This window comes from Notothenia rossii, assembly GCF_949606895.1.
Source record: "Notothenia rossii genome assembly, contig: scaffold_463, whole genome shotgun sequence".
NCBI classification, from domain to species: Eukaryota; Metazoa; Chordata; class Actinopteri; order Perciformes; family Nototheniidae; genus Notothenia; species Notothenia rossii.
In genome coordinates this window covers 1-18,913 of record NW_027639670.1, presented here as the reverse complement: position 1 = coordinate 18,913, position 18,913 = coordinate 1, and the positions used below count along the sequence as shown (strand labels likewise).

The 18,913-nt window shown below is 42.2% G+C and overlaps 1 protein-coding gene across 1 annotated transcript; it reads right to left on the bottom strand.

Annotated features, from left to right (window-relative positions):
• Positions 1-11,010: 11,010 nt before the first annotated feature.
• On the bottom strand, positions 11,011-18,848 carry LOC307027536 (uncharacterized protein; the record flags this gene model as incomplete). The annotated part of the gene is made up of 6 exons (XM_079695806.1): positions 18,152-18,848; positions 17,051-17,098; positions 15,483-15,563; positions 13,196-13,288; positions 11,759-11,851; positions 11,011-11,241 (listed from the first exon to the last, which is right to left on the bottom strand). Coding segments are annotated over exons 1-6 (1,113 nt in total), but the record flags the coding sequence as incomplete, so codon positions are not given.
• Positions 18,849-18,913: the final 65 nt, after the last annotated feature.

The following is an 18,913-nucleotide window of genomic DNA, read 5'->3' as shown; positions in this document are numbered from 1 at the left end:
GATGTTACCTAGTGATAGATTACAGAGTGATGTTACCTAGAGATAGATTACAGTGTGATGTTACCTAGTGATAGATTACAGTGTGATGTTACCTAGAGATAGATTACAGTGTGATGTTACCTAGTGATAGATTACAGTGTGATGTTACCTAGTGATTAGGGATGTAACGATACCAAAAACTCACGGTACGATAATATCGCAATAACAAGTCCACGGTACGGTATTTATCGCGATATTGAATAATAAAGGGAAGAAGAAAAAAAATTCTGATATTTTTTTTTTCAATAAAACATTTTTTTACTCGGAAAATGTTTTTTTATTACATAATAAATCTGATTTTTACAGCATTTTTGTAGGATAGCAGTATTTTAAAGTGTCAAAAACAAAGTGACAGTAACAGACTGGAACAAGAAAACCAGTGTTTTTGTACCTACTAGTACTACCAAACAAAGTAAGCATTTTCTTTATGCCACTGCATCTCACAAATAAACAAGGACATTTAATAATCAGACCCTGCAATAAAATAAATCAAGTTTCACTTTAGTTTTTCAAGTAACTCAACTCAAACTCACTAGTCACTCACTCAGCATCATCAGACAGGTTTTTAGGCATATGAGAATGTCCACATTTCCAGGTATTTATAAGCTGGGATGTTTGGGCATTTACAATATCCCCTGCTCTGGAAAAAACTCTCTCGCTTGGTACTGATGTTGCTGGGACACCAGTGGTCGCGTTAACCGAATATTTTATTTAACAATGAAGGAAAAATCTGAAAGCAGTCTGTCATTTTGACAGATTAGAACAAACTCGGAACAGCGCCAACGTTTCCCCTCAGCCAGGCTCTGGTATTATGCTGTGTTATGCATGCCCTCCAAAAGGAAATTATATAGTTCCCAAACCGTACTTTGCCGTACAGATCAATACATGTCTGGGAGGTCTTGCTTTACGCTGTGCGCGTCCCGCGAGGTGCACACACGGTATAACACCGCCCCCCCGTTGACAGTTCACGAGCATGGTCTATCGTGAACTTTTCAGACCCGACGGGTAATAAGGGATTATGACGGATATTTTACGATCCTGTCTGTCCAAATGACGGACAGCGAAAAAGTCTAACGCCAGGCTTATTGACAGGGCGAGATATAAATATATGGTTGGTACTTGTCAATGTCTCTAGGTGTGTAGGCTAAATGTAGCCCTGTAAATACGATGTCCTTTTGTGTTATCTGTTGTTTTATTTTCATGTTGTAACCTAATTGCTGCCATGTTAGACAGGTCTCTATTGAAAAAGAGATCGATGATCTCAATGGGACCACCTGGTTAAATAAAGGTTTAAAAAAAAAAATGTGATTAATTAATTTAATTTTTTTTAATTTTTTTTTTTTTAAATCGCGGTAGATTTTGTCAGTCTCACGACGGTATTGGGAAGTTTATTTACCGCGATACCGCGATATTCGGTATATCGTTACATCCCTACTAGTGATAGATTACAGTGTGATGTTACCTAGTGATAGATTACAGTGTGATGTTACCTAGTGATAGATTACAGAGTGATGTTACCTAGTGATAGATTACAGAGTGATGTTACCTAGTGATAGATTACAGTGTGATGTTACCTAGTGATAGATTACAGTGTGATGTTACCTAGTGATAGATTACAGAGTGATGTTACCTTGTGATAGATTACAGTGTGATGTTACCTAGAGATAGATTACAGTGTGATGTTACCTAGAGGCTCTAGTGATAGATTACAGAGTGATGTTACCTGGTGATAGATTACAGAGTGATGTTACCTAGAGATAGATTACAGTGTGATGTTACCTAGTGATAGATTACAGTGTGATGTTACCTAGTGATAGATTACAGAGTGATGTTACCTAGAGGCTCTAGTGATAGATTACAGTGTGATGTTACCTAGTGATAGATTACAGAGTGATGTTACCTAGTGATAGATTACAGTGTGATGTTACCTAGTGATAGATTACAGTGTGATGTTACCTAGTGATAGATTACAGAGTGATGTTACCTAGAGGCTCTAGTGATAGATTACAGTGTGATGTTACCTAGTGATAGATTACAGTGTGATGTTACCTAGAGGCTCTAGTGATAGATTACAGTGTGATGTTACCTAGTGATAGATTACAGTGTGATGTTACCTAGTGATAGATTACAGTGTGATGTTACCTAGAGGCTCTAGTGATAGATTACAGTGTGATGTTACCTAGAGGCTCTAGTGATAGATTACAGTGTGATGTTACCTAGAGGCTCTAGTGATAGATTACAGTGTGATGTTACCTAGTGATAGATTACAGAGTGATGTTACCTAGTGATAGATTACAGAGTGATGTTACCTAGAGGCTCTAGTGATAGATTACAGTGTGATGTTACCTAGTGATAGATTACAGAGTGATGTTACCTAGTGATAGATTACAGTGTGATGTTACCTAGAGGCTCTAGTGATAGATTACAGTGTGATGTTACCTAGTGATAGATTACAGTGTGATGTTACCTAGTGATAGATTACAGTGTGATGTTACCTAGAGGCTCTAGTGATAGATTACAGTGTGATGTTACCTAGTGATAGATTACAGTGTGATGTTACCTAGTGATAGATTACAGTGTGATGTTACCTAGTGATAGATTACAGTGTGATGTTACCTAGAGGCTCTAGTGATAGATTACAGTGTGATGTTACCTAGTGATAGATTACAGTGTGATGTTACCTAGAGGCTCTAGTGATAGATTACAGAGTGATGTTACCTAGTGATAGATTACAGTGTGATGTTACCTAGTGATAGATTACAGTGTGATGTTACCTAGAGGCTCTAGTGATAGATTACAGTGTGATGTTACCTAGTGATAGATTACAGAGTGATGTTACCTAGTGATAGATTACAGAGTGATGTTACCTAGTGATAGATTACAGAGTGATGTTACCTAGTGATAGATTACAGAGTGATGTTACCTAGTGATAGATTACAGAGTGATGTTACCTAGTGATAGATTACAGTGTGATGTTACCTAGTGATAGATTACAGAGTGATGTTACCTAGTGATAGATTACAGAGTGATGTTACCTAGTGATAGATTACAGTGTGATGTTACCTAGTGATAGATTACAGAGTGATGTTACCTAGTGATAGATTACAGTGTGATGTTACCTAGAGGCTCTAGTGATAGATTACAGTGTGATGTTACCTAGTGATAGATTACAGTCTGATGTTACCTAGTGATAGATTACAGAGTGATGTTACCTAGTGATAGATTACAGTGTGATGTTACCTAGAGGCTCTAGTGATAGATTACAGAGTGATGTTACCTAGTGATAGATTACAGAGTGATGTTACCTAGTGATAGATTACAGAGTGATGTTACCTAGTGATAGATTACAGAGTGATGTTAACTAGTGATAGATTACAGAGTGATGTTACCTAGTGATAGATTACAGAGTGATGTTACCTAGTGATAGATTACAGAGTGATGTTACCTAGTGATAGATTACAGAGTGATGTTAACTAGAGATAGATTACAGTGTGATGTTACCTAGAGGCTCTAGTGATAGATTACAGAGTGATGTTACCTAGTGATAGATTACAGAGTGATGTTACCTAGTGATAGATTACAGAGTGATGTTACCTAGTGATAGATTACAGAGTGATGTTACCTAGTGATAGATTACAGTGTGATGTTACCTAGTGATAGATTACAGAGTGATGTTACCTAGTGATAGATTACAGAGTGATGTTACCTAGTGATAGATTACAGTGTGATGTTACCTAGTGATAGATTACAGTGTGATGTTACCTAGAGATAGATTACAGTGTGATGTTACCTAGAGGCTCTAGTGATAGATTACAGAGTGATGTTACCTAGTGATAGATTACAGTGTGATGTTACCTAGTGATAGATTACAGTGTGATGTTACCTAGTGATAGATTACAGAGTGATGTTACCTAGTGATAGATTACAGAGTGATGTTACCTAGTGATAGATTACAGTGTGATGTTACCTAGTGATAGATTACAGTGTGATGTTACCTAGTGATAGATTACAGAGTGATGTTACCTAGTGATAGATTACAGAGTGATGTTACCTAGTGATAGATTACAGAGTGATGTTACCTAGAGGCTCTAGTGATAGATTACAGTGTGATGTTACCTAGAGGCTCTAGTGATAGATTACAGTGTGATGTTACCTAGTGATAGATTACAGTGTGATGTTACCTAGAGGCTCTAGTGATAGATTACAGAGTGATGTTACCTAGTGATAGATTACAGAGTGATGTTACCTAGTGATAGATTACAGAGTGATGTTACCTAGAGGCTCTAGTGATAGATTACAGAGTGATGTTACCTAGTGATAGATTACAGTGTGATGTTACCTAGTGATAGATTACAGTGTGATGTTACCTAGTGATAGATTACAGTGTGATGTTACCTAGTGATAGATTACAGTGTGATGTTACCTAGTGATAGATTACAGAGTGATGTTACCTAGTGATAGATTACAGAGTGATGTTACCTAGTGATAGATTACAGTGTGATGTTACCTAGTGATAGATTACAGTGTGATGTTACCTAGTGATAGATTACAGTGTGATGTTACCTAGTGATAGATTACAGAGTGATGTTACCTAGAGATAGATTACAGTGTGATGTTACCTAGAGATAGATTACAGTGTGATGTTACCTAGTGATAGATTACAGTGTGATGTTACCTAGTGATAGATTACAGTGTGATGTTACCTAGAGATAGATTACAGTGTGATGTTACCTAGTGATAGATTACAGTGTGATGTTACCTAGAGATAGATTACAGTGTGATGTTACCTAGTGATAGATTACAGAGTGATGTTACCTAGTGATAGATTACAGTGTGATGTTACCTAGTGATAGATTACAGTGTGATGTTACCTAGTGATAGATTACAGTGTGATGTTACCTAGAGATAGATTACAGTGTGATGTTACCTAGTGATAGATTACAGAGTGATGTTACCTAGTGATAGATTACAGTGTGATGTTACCTAGTGATAGATTACAGTGTGATGTTACCTAGTGATAGATTACAGTGTGATGTTACCTAGTGATAGATTACAGTGTGATGTTACCTAGTGATAGATTACAGTGTGATGTTACCTAGTCATAGATTACAGTGTGATGTTACCTAGTGATAGATTACAGAGTGATGTTACCTAGTGATAGATTACAGAGTGATGTTACCTAGTGATAGATTACAGAGTGATGTTACCTAGTGATAGATTACAGAGTGATGTTACCTAGAGATAGATTACAGTGTGATGTTACCTAGTGATAGATTACAGAGTGATGTTACCTAGTGATAGATTACAGAGTGATGTTACCTAGTGATAGATTACAGAGTGATGTTACCTAGAGATAGATTACAGTGTGATGTTACCTAGTGATAGATTACAGTGTGATGTTACCTAGAGATAGATTACAGTGTGATGTTACCTAGTGATAGATTACAGAGTGATGTTACCTAGTGATAGATTACAGAGTGATGTTACCTAGAGATAGATTACAGTGTGATGTTACCTAGAGATAGATTACAGTGTGATGTTACCTAGTGATAGATTACAGAGTGATGTTACCTAGTGATAGATTACAGAGTGATGTTACCTAGTGATAGATTACAGAGTGATGTTACCTAGTGATAGATTACAGAGTGATGTTACCTAGAGATAGATTACAGTGTGATGTTACCTAGTGATAGATTACAGAGTGATGTTACCTAGTGATAGATTACAGTGTGATGTTACCTAGTGATAGATTACAGTGTGATGTTACCTAGTGATAGATTACAGAGTGATGTTACCTAGTGATAGATTACAGTGTGATGTTACCTAGTGATAGATTACAGTGTGATGTTACCTAGTGATAGATTACAGTGTGATGTTACCTAGTGATAGATTACAGTGTGATGTTACCTAGTGATAGATTACAGTGTGATGTTACCTAGAGGCTCTAGAGATAGATTACAGAGTGATGTTACCTAGTGATAGATTACAGTGTGATGTTACCTAGTGATAGATTACAGAGTGATGTTACCTAGTGATAGATTACAGTGTGATGTTACCTAGTGATAGATTACAGTGTGATGTTACCTAGAGATAGATTACAGTGTGATGTTACCTAGTGATAGATTACAGTGTGATGTTACCTAGTGATAGATTACAGTGTGATGTTACCTAGTGATAGATTACAGTGTGATGTTACCTAGTGATAGATTACAGTTTGATGTTACCTAGTGATAGATTACAGTGTGATGTTACCTAGTGATAGATTACAGTGTGATGTTACCTAGTGATAGATTACAGTTTGATGTTACCTAGTGATAGATTACAGAGTGATGTTACCTAGAGGCTCTAGTGATAGATTACAGAGTGATGTTACCTAGTGATAGATTACAGAGTGATGTTACCTAGTGATAGATTACAGAGTGATGTTACCTAGTGATAGATTACAGAGTGATGTTACCTAGTGATAGATTACAGTGTGATGTTACCTAGTGATAGATTACAGTGTGATGTTACCTAGTGATAGATTACAGAGTGATGTTACCTAGTGATAGATTACAGTGTGATGTTACCTAGTGATAGATTACAGTGTGATGTTACCTAGTGATAGATTACAGAGTGATGTCACCTAGAGGCTCTAGTGATAGATTACAGTGTGATGTTACCTAGTGATAGATTACAGTGTGATGTTACCTAGTGATAGATTACAGTGTGATGTTACCTAGTGATAGATTACAGTGTGATGTTACCTAGTGATAGATTACAGTGTGATGTTACCTAGTGATAGATTACAGAGTGATGTTACCTAGTGATAGATTACAGTGTGATGTTACCTAGTGATAGATTACAGAGTGATGTTACCTAGTGATAGATTACAGAGTGATGTTACCTAGTGATAGATTACAGTGTGATGTTACCTAGTGATAGATTACAGTGTGATGTTACCTAGTGATAGATTACAGTGTGATGTTACCTGGTGATAGATTACAGAGTGATGTTACCTAGTGATAGATTACAGTGTGATGTTACCTAGTGATAGATTACAGAGTGATGTTACCTAGTGATAGATTACAGTGTGATGTTACCTAGTGATAGATTACAGTGTGATGTTACCTAGTGATAGATTACAGTGTGATGTTACCTAGTGATAGATTACAGTGTGATGTTACCTAGAGATAGATTACAGTGTGATGTTACCTAGTGATAGATTACAGTGTGATGTTACCTAGTGATAGATTACAGTGTGATGTTACCTAGTGATAGATTACAGTGTGATGTTACCTAGTGATAGATTACAGTGTGATGTTACCTAGTGATAGATTACAGAGTGATGTTACCTAGTGATAGATTACAGTGTGATGTTACCTAGTGATAGATTACAGTGTGATGTTACCTAGTGATAGATTACAGTGTGATGTTACCTAGTGATAGATTACAGTGTGATGTTACCTAGTGATAGATTACAGTGTGATGTTACCTAGAGGCTCTAGAGATAGATTACAGTGTGATGTTACCTAGAGATAGATTACAGTGTGATGTTACCTAGTGATAGATTACAGTGTGATGTTACCTAGTGATAGATTACAGTGTGATGTTACCTAGTGATAGATTACAGTGTGATGTTACCTAGTGATAGATTACAGTTTGATGTTACCTAGTGATAGATTACAGAGTGATGTTACCTAGTGATAGATTACAGTGTGATGTTACCTAGTGATAGATTACAGAGTGATGTTACCTAGTGATAGATTACAGTGTGATGTTACCTAGTGATAGATTACAGTGTGATGTTACCTAGTGATAGATTACAGTGTGATGTTACCTAGAGATAGATTACAGAGTGATGTTACCTAGTGATAGATTACAGAGTGATGTTACCTAGTGATAGATTACAGAGTGATGTTACCTAGTGATAGATTACAGTGTGATGTTACCTAGAGGCTCTAGAGATAGATTACAGTGTGATGTTACCTAGTGATAGATTACAGAGTGATGTTACCTAGAGATAGATTACAGTGTGATGTTACCTAGAGATAGATTACAGTGTGATGTTACCTAGTGATAGATTACAGTGTGATGTTACCTAGAGGCTCTAGAGATAGATTACAGTGTGATGTTACCTAGTGATAGATTACAGTGTGATGTTACCTAGTGATAGATTACAGTGTGATGTTACCTAGTGATAGATTACAGTTTGATGTTACCTAGAGATAGATTACAGTGTGATGTTACCTAGAGATAGATTACAGTGTGATGTTACCTAGTGATAGATTACAGTGTGATGTTACCTAGTGATAGATTACAGTGTGATGTTACCTAGTGATAGATTACAGTGTGATGTTACCTAGAGGCTCTAGAGATAGATTACAGTGTGATGTTACCTAGTGATAGATTACAGTGTGATGTTACCTAGAGGCTCTAGAGATAGATTACAGTGTGATGTTACCTAGAGATAGATTACAGTGTGATGTTACCTAGAGATAGATTACAGTGTGATGTTACCTAGAGGCTCTAGAGATAGATTACAGTGTGATGTTACCTAGAGATAGATTACAGTGTGATGTTACCTAGTGATAGATTACAGTGTGATGTTACCTAGTGATAGATTACAGTGTGATGTTACCTAGAGGCTCTAGAGATAGATTACAGTGTGATGTTACCTAGTGATAGATTACAGTGTGATGTTACCTAGTGATAGATTACAGTTTGATGTTACCTAGAGATAGATTACAGTGTGATGTTACCTAGAGATAGATTACAGTGTGATGTTACCTAGTGATAGATTACAGTGTGATGTTACCTAGTGATAGATTACAGTGTGATGTTACCTAGTGATAGATTACAGTGTGATGTTACCTAGTGATAGATTACAGTGTGATGTTACCTAGAGGCTCTAGAGATAGATTACAGTGTGATGTTACCTAGAGATAGATTACAGTGTGATGTTACCTAGTGATAGATTACAGTGTGATGTTACCTAGTGATAGATTACAGTGTGATGTTACCTAGAGGCTCTAGAGATAGATTACAGTGTGATGTTACCTAGTGATAGATTACAGTGTGATGTTACCTAGTGATAGATTACAGTTTGATGTTACCTAGAGATAGATTACAGTGTGATGTTACCTAGAGATAGATTACAGTGTGATGTTACCTAGTGATAGATTACAGTGTGATGTTACCTAGTGATAGATTACAGTGTGATGTTACCTAGTGATAGATTACAGTGTGATGTTACCTAGTGATAGATTACAGTGTGATGTTATCTAGTGATAGATTACAGAGTGATGTTACCTAGTGATAGATTACAGTGTGATGTTATCTAGTGATAGATTACAGTGTGATGTTACCTAGTGATAGATTACAGTGTGATGTTACCTAGAGATAGATTACAGAGTGATGTTACCTAGAGATAGATTACAGTGTGATGTTACCTAGTGATAGATTACAGTGTGATGTTACCTAGTGATAGATTACAGTGTGATGTTACCTAGTGATAGATTACAGTGTGATGTTACCTAGTGATAGATTACAGTGTGATGTTACCTAGAGATAGATTACAGTGTGATGTTACCTAGTGATAGATTACAGTGTGATGTTACCTAGAGATAGATTACAGTGTGATGTTACCTAGTGATAGATTACAGTGTGATGTTACCTAGTGATAGATTACAGAGTGATGTTACCTAGTGATAGATTACAGTGTGATGTTACCTAGTGATAGATTACAGTGTGATGTTACCTAGAGATAGATTACAGTGTGATGTTACCTAGTGATAGATTACAGTGTGATGTTACCTAGTGATAGATTACAGTGTGATGTTACCTAGAGATAGATTACAGTGTGATGTTACCTAGTGATAGATTACAGTGTGATGTTACCTAGTGATAGATTACAGAGTGATGTTACCTAGTGATAGATTACAGTGTGATGTTACCTAGTGATAGATTACAGAGTGATGTTACCTAGTGATAGATTACAGTGTGATGTTACCTAGAGATAGATTACAGTGTGATGTTACCTAGTGATAGATTACAGTGTGATGTTACCTAGTGATAGATTACAGAGTGATGTTACCTAGTGATAGATTACAGAGTGATGTTACCTAGTGATAGATTACAGTGTGATGTTACCTAGAGATAGATTACAGTGTGATGTTACCTAGTGATAGATTACAGTGTGATGTTACCTAGAGATAGATTACAGAGTGATGTTACCTAGTGATAGATTACAGTGTGATGTTACCTAGAGATAGATTACAGTGTGATGTTACCTAGTGATAGATTACAGTGTGATGTTACCTAGAGATAGATTACAGTGTGATGTTACCTAGTGATAGATTACAGTGTGATGTTACCTAGTGATAGATTACAGAGTGATGTTACCTAGTGATAGATTACAGTGTGATGTTACCTAGTGATAGATTACAGTGTGATGTTACCTAGAGATAGATTACAGTGTGATGTTACCTAGTGATAGATTACAGTGTGATGTTACCTAGAGATAGATTACAGAGTGATGTTACCTAGTGATAGATTACAGTGTGATGTTACCTAGTGATAGATTACAGTGTGATGTTACCTAGTGATAGATTACAGAGTGATGTTACCTAGTGATAGATTACAGTGTGATGTTACCTAGTGATAGATTACAGTGTGATGTTACCTAGTGATAGATTACAGAGTGATGTTACCTAGTGATAGATTACAGTGTGATGTTACCTAGTGATAGATTACAGTGTGATGTTACCTAGTGATAGATTACAGTGTGATGTTACCTAGTGATAGATTACAGAGTGATGTTACCTAGTGATAGATTACAGTGTGATGTTACCTAGTGATAGATTACAGTGTGATGTTACCTAGTGATAGATTACAGTGTGATGTTACCTAGTGATAGATTACAGAGTGATGTTACCTAGTGATAGATTACAGTGTGATGTTACCTAGTGATAGATTACAGTGTGATGTTACCTGGCAGGAGAGGCCCAGGTACCCGGGGGGGCAGAGGCACTGCTCCACCCCCAGGCTCTGCTCCAGTCCGCTGTAATTGGGCACGGAGACGTCCATGCTGAGCTCTGATAGGCTGGAGGAAATCATCTCGCTGGAGAACGTCGCCCGGATCAAAATGTCATCCAGATCGGCCAGAACCATCAGGAGGTGCTCCCGGGTCGCCGGCATCCCATCGGGGCGGCGCCATTTATCCTGGGGGGGGGGGGGGGGAGTGCGATATGTATCATGATCAGAGTGTAGGGTAATGGAACATGGTATCGTGCTGAGGGAGCATTTCCAGTTCACCATGTGTTCTTCTTCTTCAGCAGCACATGTCCTCAATGAGTCACACATGGTGTCGAGGTCAGTGGTCTTATCTTCTGTGGGGGGTCGACATGATGTCTCTCCATTTCCTTGTTTTTAAAATAATGCTATAGATAGTATGTTTATCTTTCTGCTTGTCCCCTCCCTTGTATTCCTGGTGAGGACATCAGACCCTATGCAGACCTTCTGATGCAGACTGCTTGATTCTCATTTACCTTCGTCAAGAACATACTCCCTAAAAGACCGTCTGATTCCCCCAGTCTTCATTCCAGTATCAGGGAAAGGTTTCCTCTCCATGTTGTTATGTGTTAGTTTGTCTCCGTGCATTTCCACGACTCGCTTCAGGTTCACATTAAAAACACTCCATGGACCTTTACTTAGCAGGAGCCTCAGGAGAGTCTCTTACCTCAGTGAAGGTGATCTCAAAGCGCTGCGTCTCTCGGCTCCCCCCCGCCCTCCGGGGCCATGGCTGCCGGGCCACCAGGGTGATGTCGTTTCCCTGCAGGAGGACAGGTCAGTGAACGCCTCACAGTGACAGTAACATCATATATCAGCATAGTAGAGGTCATTGAACGCCTCACAGTAACATCACAGAGGAGGTCATTGAACGCCTCACAGTAACATCACAGAGGAGGTCACTGAACGCCTCACAGTGACAGTAACATCACAGTGGAGGTCAGTGAACGCCTCACAGGGACAGTGACATCACAGAGGAGGTCAGTGAACGCCTCACAGTAACATCACAGAGGAGGTCAGTGAACGCCTCACAGTAACATCACAGAGGAGGTCAGTGAACGCCTCACAGTAACATCACAGAGGAGGTCAGTGAACGCCTCAGAGTGACAGTAACATCACAGAGGAGGTCAGTGAACGCCTCACAGTGACAGTAACATCACAGAGGAGGTCAGTGAACGCCTCACAGTGACAGTAACATCACAGAGGAGGTCAGTGAACGCCTCACAGTGACAGTAACATCACAGAGGAGGTCAGTGAACGCCTCACAGTGACAGTAACATCACAGAGGAGGTCAGTGAACGCCTCACAGTAACATCGCAGAGGAGGTCAGTGAACGCCTCACAGTAACATCACAGAGGAGGTCCGTGAACGCCTCACAGTAACATCACAGAGGAGGTCAGTGAACGCCTCACAGTGACAGTAACATCACAGAGGAGGTCAGTGAACGCCTCACAGTGACATCACAGAGGAGGTCCGTGAACGCCTCACAGTAACATCACAGAGGAGGTCAGTGAACGCCTCACAGTAACATCACAGAGGAGGTCAGTGAACGCCTCACAGTGACAGTAACATCACAGAGGAGGTCAGTGAACGCCTCACAGTAACATCACAGAGGAGGTCAGTGAACGCCTCACAGTGACAGTGACAGTAACATCACAGAGGAGGTCCGTGAACGCCTCACAGTAACATCACAGAGGAGGTCAGTGAACGCCTCACAGTGACAGTAACATCACAGAGGAGGTCAGTGAACGCCTCACAGTGACAGTAACATCACAGAGGAGGTCAGTGAACGCCTCACAGTGACAGTAACATCACAGAGGAGGTCAGTGAACGCCTCACAGTGACAGTAACATCACAGAGGAGGTCAGTGAACGCCTCACAGTGACAGTGACATCACAGAGGAGGTCAGTGAACGCCTCACAGTGACAGTGACATCACAGAGGAGGTCAGTGAACGCCTCACAGTGACAGTAACATCACAGAGGAGGTCAGTGAACGCCTCACAGTGACAGTAACATCACAGAGGAGGTCAGTGAACGCCTCACAGTGACAGTAACATCACAGAGGAGGTCAGTGAACGCCTCACAGTAAGATGACAGTATACTCACAATAATCTGCACGTCTCCGTCGTCGATCAGCGTTCCTCGGGCTCCGGCCACGTAGGAGACGGTGAATTTCAGCTTCCCTCCGTACGAGCCCACCTGAGACCAGGAGAGAGACTTTAGATCTGAGGACAGGACACTGGAGGACGATTAAACACCAACGAAGAAGACATTAATTCTCCTCAGAGAAACACAGAGGGGGCGTTACACCTGTCCCTACAGGTGAGTATGCTGTAGCTCTCAGATAACACCATGAACTGTTCAACATGTACCTGGCTGCTACACCTCCAGGGCTTCTGAGGTAACATGACGCTGTCTGTGGCTCTTTCCTGCTGTAACACATGTCTCCTCTGTGGCTCTTTCCTGCTGTAACACATGTCTCCTCTGTGGCTCTTTCCTGCTGTAACACATGTCTCCTCTGTGGCTCTTTCCTGCTGTAACACATGTCTCCTCTGTGGCTCTTTCCTGCTGTAACACATGTCTCCTCTGTGGCTCTTTCCTGCTGTAACACATGTCTCCTCTGTGGCTCTTTCCTGCTGTAACACATGTCTCCTCTGTGGCTCTTTCCTGCTGTAACACATGTCTCCTCTGTGGCTCTTTCCTGCTGTAACACACGTCTCCTCTGTGGCTCTTTCCTGCTGTAACACATGTCTCCTCTGTGGCTCTTTCCTGCTGTAACACATGTCTCCTCTGTGGCTCTTTCCTGCTGTAACACATGTCTCCTCTGTGGCTCTTTCCTGCTGTAACACATGTCTCCTCTGTGGCTCTTTCCTGCTGTAACACACGTCTCCTCTGTGGCTCTTTCCTGCTGTAACACATGTCTCCTCTGTGGCTCTTTCCTGCTGTAACACATGTCTCCTCTGTGGCTCTTTCCTGCTGTAACACATGTCTCCTCTGTGGCTCTTTCCTGCTGTAACACATGTCTCCTCTGTGGCTCTTTCCTGCTGTAACACACGTCTCCTCTGTGGCTCTTTCCTGCTGTAACACATGTCTCCTCTGTGGCTCTTTCCTGCTGTAACACATGTCTCCTCTGTGGCTCTTTCCTGCTGTAACACATGTCTCCTCTGTGGCTCTTTCCTGCTGTAACACATGTCTCCTCTGTGGCTCTTTCCTGCTGTAACACATGTCTCCTCTGTGGCTCTTTCCTGCTGTAACACATGTCTCCTCTGTGGCTCTTTCCTGCTGTAACACATGTCTCCTCTGTGGCTCTTTCCTGCTGTAACACATGTCTCCTCTGTGGCTCTTTCCTGCTGTAACACATGTCTCCTCTGTGGCTCTTTCCTGCTGTAACACATGTCTCCTCTGTGGCTCTTTCCTGCTGTAACACATGTCTCCTCTGTGGCTCTTTCCTGCTGTAACACATGTCTCCTCTGTGGCTCTTTCCTGCTGTAACACATGTCTCCTCTGTGGCTCTTTCCTGCTGTAACACATGTCTCCTCTGTGGCTCTTTCCTGCTGTAACACATGTCTCCTCTGTGGCTCTTTCCTGCTGTAACACATGTCTCCTCTGTGGCTCTTTCCTGCTGTAACACATGTCTCCTCTGTGGCTCTTTCCTGCTGTAACACATGTCTCCTCTGTGGCTCTTTCCTGCTGTAACACATGTCTCCTCTGTGGCTCTTTCCTGCTGTAACACATGTCTCCTCTGTGGCTCTTTCCTGCTGTAACACATGTCTCCTCTGTGGCTCTTTTCTGCTGTAACACATGTCTCCTCTGTGGCTCTTTCCTGCTGTAACACATGTCTCCTCTGTGGGACAGATAAAGGTATTCTGATCTGACTCTTTAACCCTTCCTCTGATGGAAGACATATTACCATTCAACAGAAAACAATATGATGTTTGAAGGACTTCACTTTGAGTGGAGCTTTACTCCTCCAAACCTCCGCTAGTTTATTTAAATGATATATGAATATATTTCAGTGTTATGAACTGTCCGAGCGCAGGTAGGACATGTGGATCAGTGTTTCTCTCAAACTAAGAGGACGTCCTCAACAGCCTCACAGACACTCAGAGAGTCCCAAAGGAAGCTGCAGTGAGATCTCTTTGGCTCGGTTTGAGGTTACTAATTCATTTCATTATTCTCAACTAGTCACTGCTGCAGCTTCAGTTCAAAACAACGAGCTTCCTCCGGTCTCGTTACCGTGGAACAAGCCTCTCTTTGTGCAGAGGACGAGCTTCACACAGAAAAGGGGAGGGGCCATGTTTCAGGTGATGGGGAATACGGACATGTGAGGAAGAGGAGGATGGTGAGGATGATGAAGATGACTCTCTGCTACTGGGGTCATGATCTGAGTTACCTTCTCCCCGGTGTAAAGCTCCGGGAGCTTCCAGAAGAGAGGATCATCCTGAGAACTGAAACCACTGAAGACCAGAGACCACTGAGGAAGAGGAGGAGGAGGAGGAGGAGGGGGAGGAGGAGGATGAAGATGAAGAGGAGGGGGAGGAGGAGCAGGAGGATGAAGAAGAGGAGGAGGAGGAGGAGGAGGAGGAGGAGGAGGAGGAGGAGGATGAAGATGAAGAGGAGGGGGAGGAGGAGCAGGAGGATGAAGAAGAGGAGGAGGAGGAGGATGAAGGGGAAGAGGAGGAAGAGGTAGCAAGAACAAATGAGTGAACAGAGGAGCAGGATGCAGAGTAAAGACGCACACAGAGATCAGATAAAGGATGAGCTGAGAGCAGCCTCTCTGCAGCTCTGGATGGTCCTGCTCAACATGTGAGCAACATGTTGATGAAGTGAGCATATCACTCCGAGTCTCCGAGTCTCTCCGAGTCTCTCCGAGTCTCTCAGAGTCTCTCAGAGTCTCTCCGAGTCTCTCCGAGTCACTCAGAGAGACTCAGAGAGACTCGGAGTCTCTCAGAGTCTTTCCGAGTCTCTCCGAGTCTCTCTGAGTCTCTCAGAGTCTCTCAGAGTCTCTCAGAATCACTCAGAGTCTCTCCGAGTCTCTCCGAGTCTCTCCGAGTCACTCAGAGTCACTCAGAGTCTCTCAGAGTCTCTCAGAGTCTTTCCGAGTCACTCAGAGTCTCTCAGAGTCTCTCAGAGTCTTTCCGAGTCTCTCCGAGTCTCTCCGAGTCACTCAGAGTCACTCAGAGTCACTCAGAGTCTCTCCGAGTCACTCAGAGTCACTCAGAGTCTCTCAGAGTCTCTCAGAGTCACTCCGAGTCACTCCGAGTCTCTCAGAGTCTCTCAGACTCTCTCAGAGTCTCTCTGAGTCACTCAGAGTCACTCAGAGTCACTCAGAGTCACTCCGAGTCACTCCGAGTCTCTCAGAGTCTCTCAGAGTCACTCAGAGTCACTCAGAGTCTCTCTCCGAGTCTCTCAGAGTCTCTCAGAGTCTCTCTGAGTCACTCAGAGTCACTCAGAGTCTCTCCGAGTCTCTCCGAGTCACTCAGAGTCTCTCAGAGTCTCTCAGAGTCTCTCTGAGTCACTCAGAGTCACTCCGAGTCTCTCAGAGTCACTCAGAGTCACTCAGAGTCACTCCGAGTCTCTCCGAGTCTCTCAGAGTCTCTCTCCGAGTCACTCCGAGTCTCTCCGAGTCTCTCAGAGTCTCTCGCTGCGCACACTGAGATCAGCTGGTCCTTCACTTTGCTATCAGAGACTGAATATGAGCTGCTCCATTCAGCAGCATGTCATGGAGAGGGCAACGTGCTGGATGTGTGTCAAACATGTGAGAGAAGTATTGAGGAGCTGCAGAGAAAGACCCTCCTTTAGAAATCACACCATGCTCATATCAAACGGTAACTGATTCTGAAGTGCTCAATCCCTCCTGTGTCATCACACCACGAGCGCACCATTAGTCACAATCATCCAATTACACATCTATTCCAAACCGTGCAGCTGCAGTACAGCACACAGAGGAAAGTCCTCTACCTTCTGGCCGTCTGCAGAGCCTCTGGTCGGCCTCACGGAGCTCTTCCTCTGTCAACGAACACAACACGTTACCAACTGGACAGGAAGTCTCCTACAGCTGATCAAAGGTCCCCTATCATTCAAATCCACCTCTTCATGTCTCTTCTACATCACCACGTGTCCCCTCTGTGGGAAGAGAGACTCTCTTTACACAGAGGGGACACATGTCTCTTCTACATCACCATGTGTCCCCTCTGTGGAAAGAGAGAGTCTCTTTCCACAGAGGGGACACATGTCTCTACTACATCACCATGTGTCCCCTCTGTGGACAGAGGGGACACATGTCTCTTCTACATCACCACGTGTCCCCTCTGTGGGAAGAGAGAGTCTCTTTACACAGAGGGGACACATGTCTCTTCTACATCACCACGTGTCCCCTCTGTGGGAAGAGAGAGTCTCTTTACACAGAGGGGACACATGTCTCTTCTACATCAACATGTGTCCCCTCTTCTTCATGTCTCTTCTACATCACCACGTGTCCCCTTTGTGGAAAGAGACCCCCCCCCCCCTTATCACCTGAATCTCCTCTAGAGCTCCATTGAGTTCTTTGTAACCAAATGTCTCTCAGAGGGGCGTGGGGAGGGGCTCCTTATTTTCATCTAAAGTCACAGACAGAGAATCAGCACTTTGGAGACAGGGCTGAAACAGAGGGGATTATGGGTAATGCTGCAATGATCTGTTAGGTGTTTCAGCCAATCAGAGACAGGCTCTGGATGTATCTGAGACCTGTGATATATTGATGAAGAGGAGGATGAAGGGTCTGGCTATAGTTAAAGATTTGTTTTGTAATGACAGTGACTTTGAGGAGAAAGCAAACGTGCAGAACAAATATGTTTACATATTTAAAAACCACTACATTCAATTTAAAGACTAAATATGGAGAGAAACATGAAGCTTCAGTTTGTGCTCGTACTGTCCCCTCAGGGCCACCGTACTTACGAACATGAGGCCTGATCCTCAGCTGATACAACATGATCGCACAGCTTTGTTTGTTTTGAATGAGAGCGATAATGATTACGACCAAACGATGGGTTTTTTTCAACCACATATATCTGACTGTACCTGCAGGTGAGGGGGGGGCTGCGCTCTGGTGGGTCTGACTGAAGAGGAGGAGGGAGGAGGTAGAGGAGGAGGGCTCAGGTGACGTAAAGACCACCGGGAGGAAGAGGAGGAAGAAGAGGATGAAGAGGTTTTGGAAGAAGAAGAGGATGTTTTTGAGGGGGGGAAGAACGGAGGGGGGGCCACTCCTTTGCTGGAGAAGTTAAAGAGAGCCCACACCTCCTCGTCCAGCTTCCTGACTGCTCCCTGAGAGGAGGGAAGGGGGGGGCGTAGAGATGTTAGACCAGGAGACGGAAACAGTGACGAAGACGAGTTCAGCCCCTCCCCACCACACCAGGTTAGAGGCGGAGTTGATGCAACATGCAAAAATAAGTTATATATAAATGTTAGCTTGCGCCGAGAGGAGGGTTTATATCTGGAAGCTTTAGATTTATTACAGCAAGTTTTCTGTTCATTCCAAAAATGAAAAGTCTTAAATAAATATCGCATTGTAACGTATGGTATCGTAACATACCGTAGCATATTGTGACTCCGTATTGTGTCGTATAGAAATGAATCATAACATATCATATCTTATTACATGGCTTAGTTGAATACTCGATTCTGATTGGTCAATTCAGAACACGTGACATGTTGTTAATCCAGAACAGAGAGACCGCTGTCAAGGACTTATTGAGCGTTGTTAAGGACGCTCACGTCTGCACAAAGAAGTCCGGTCGAATGAACTGTACACAGTTTGCTTTCAAACCGACGAGACAAGAGGGG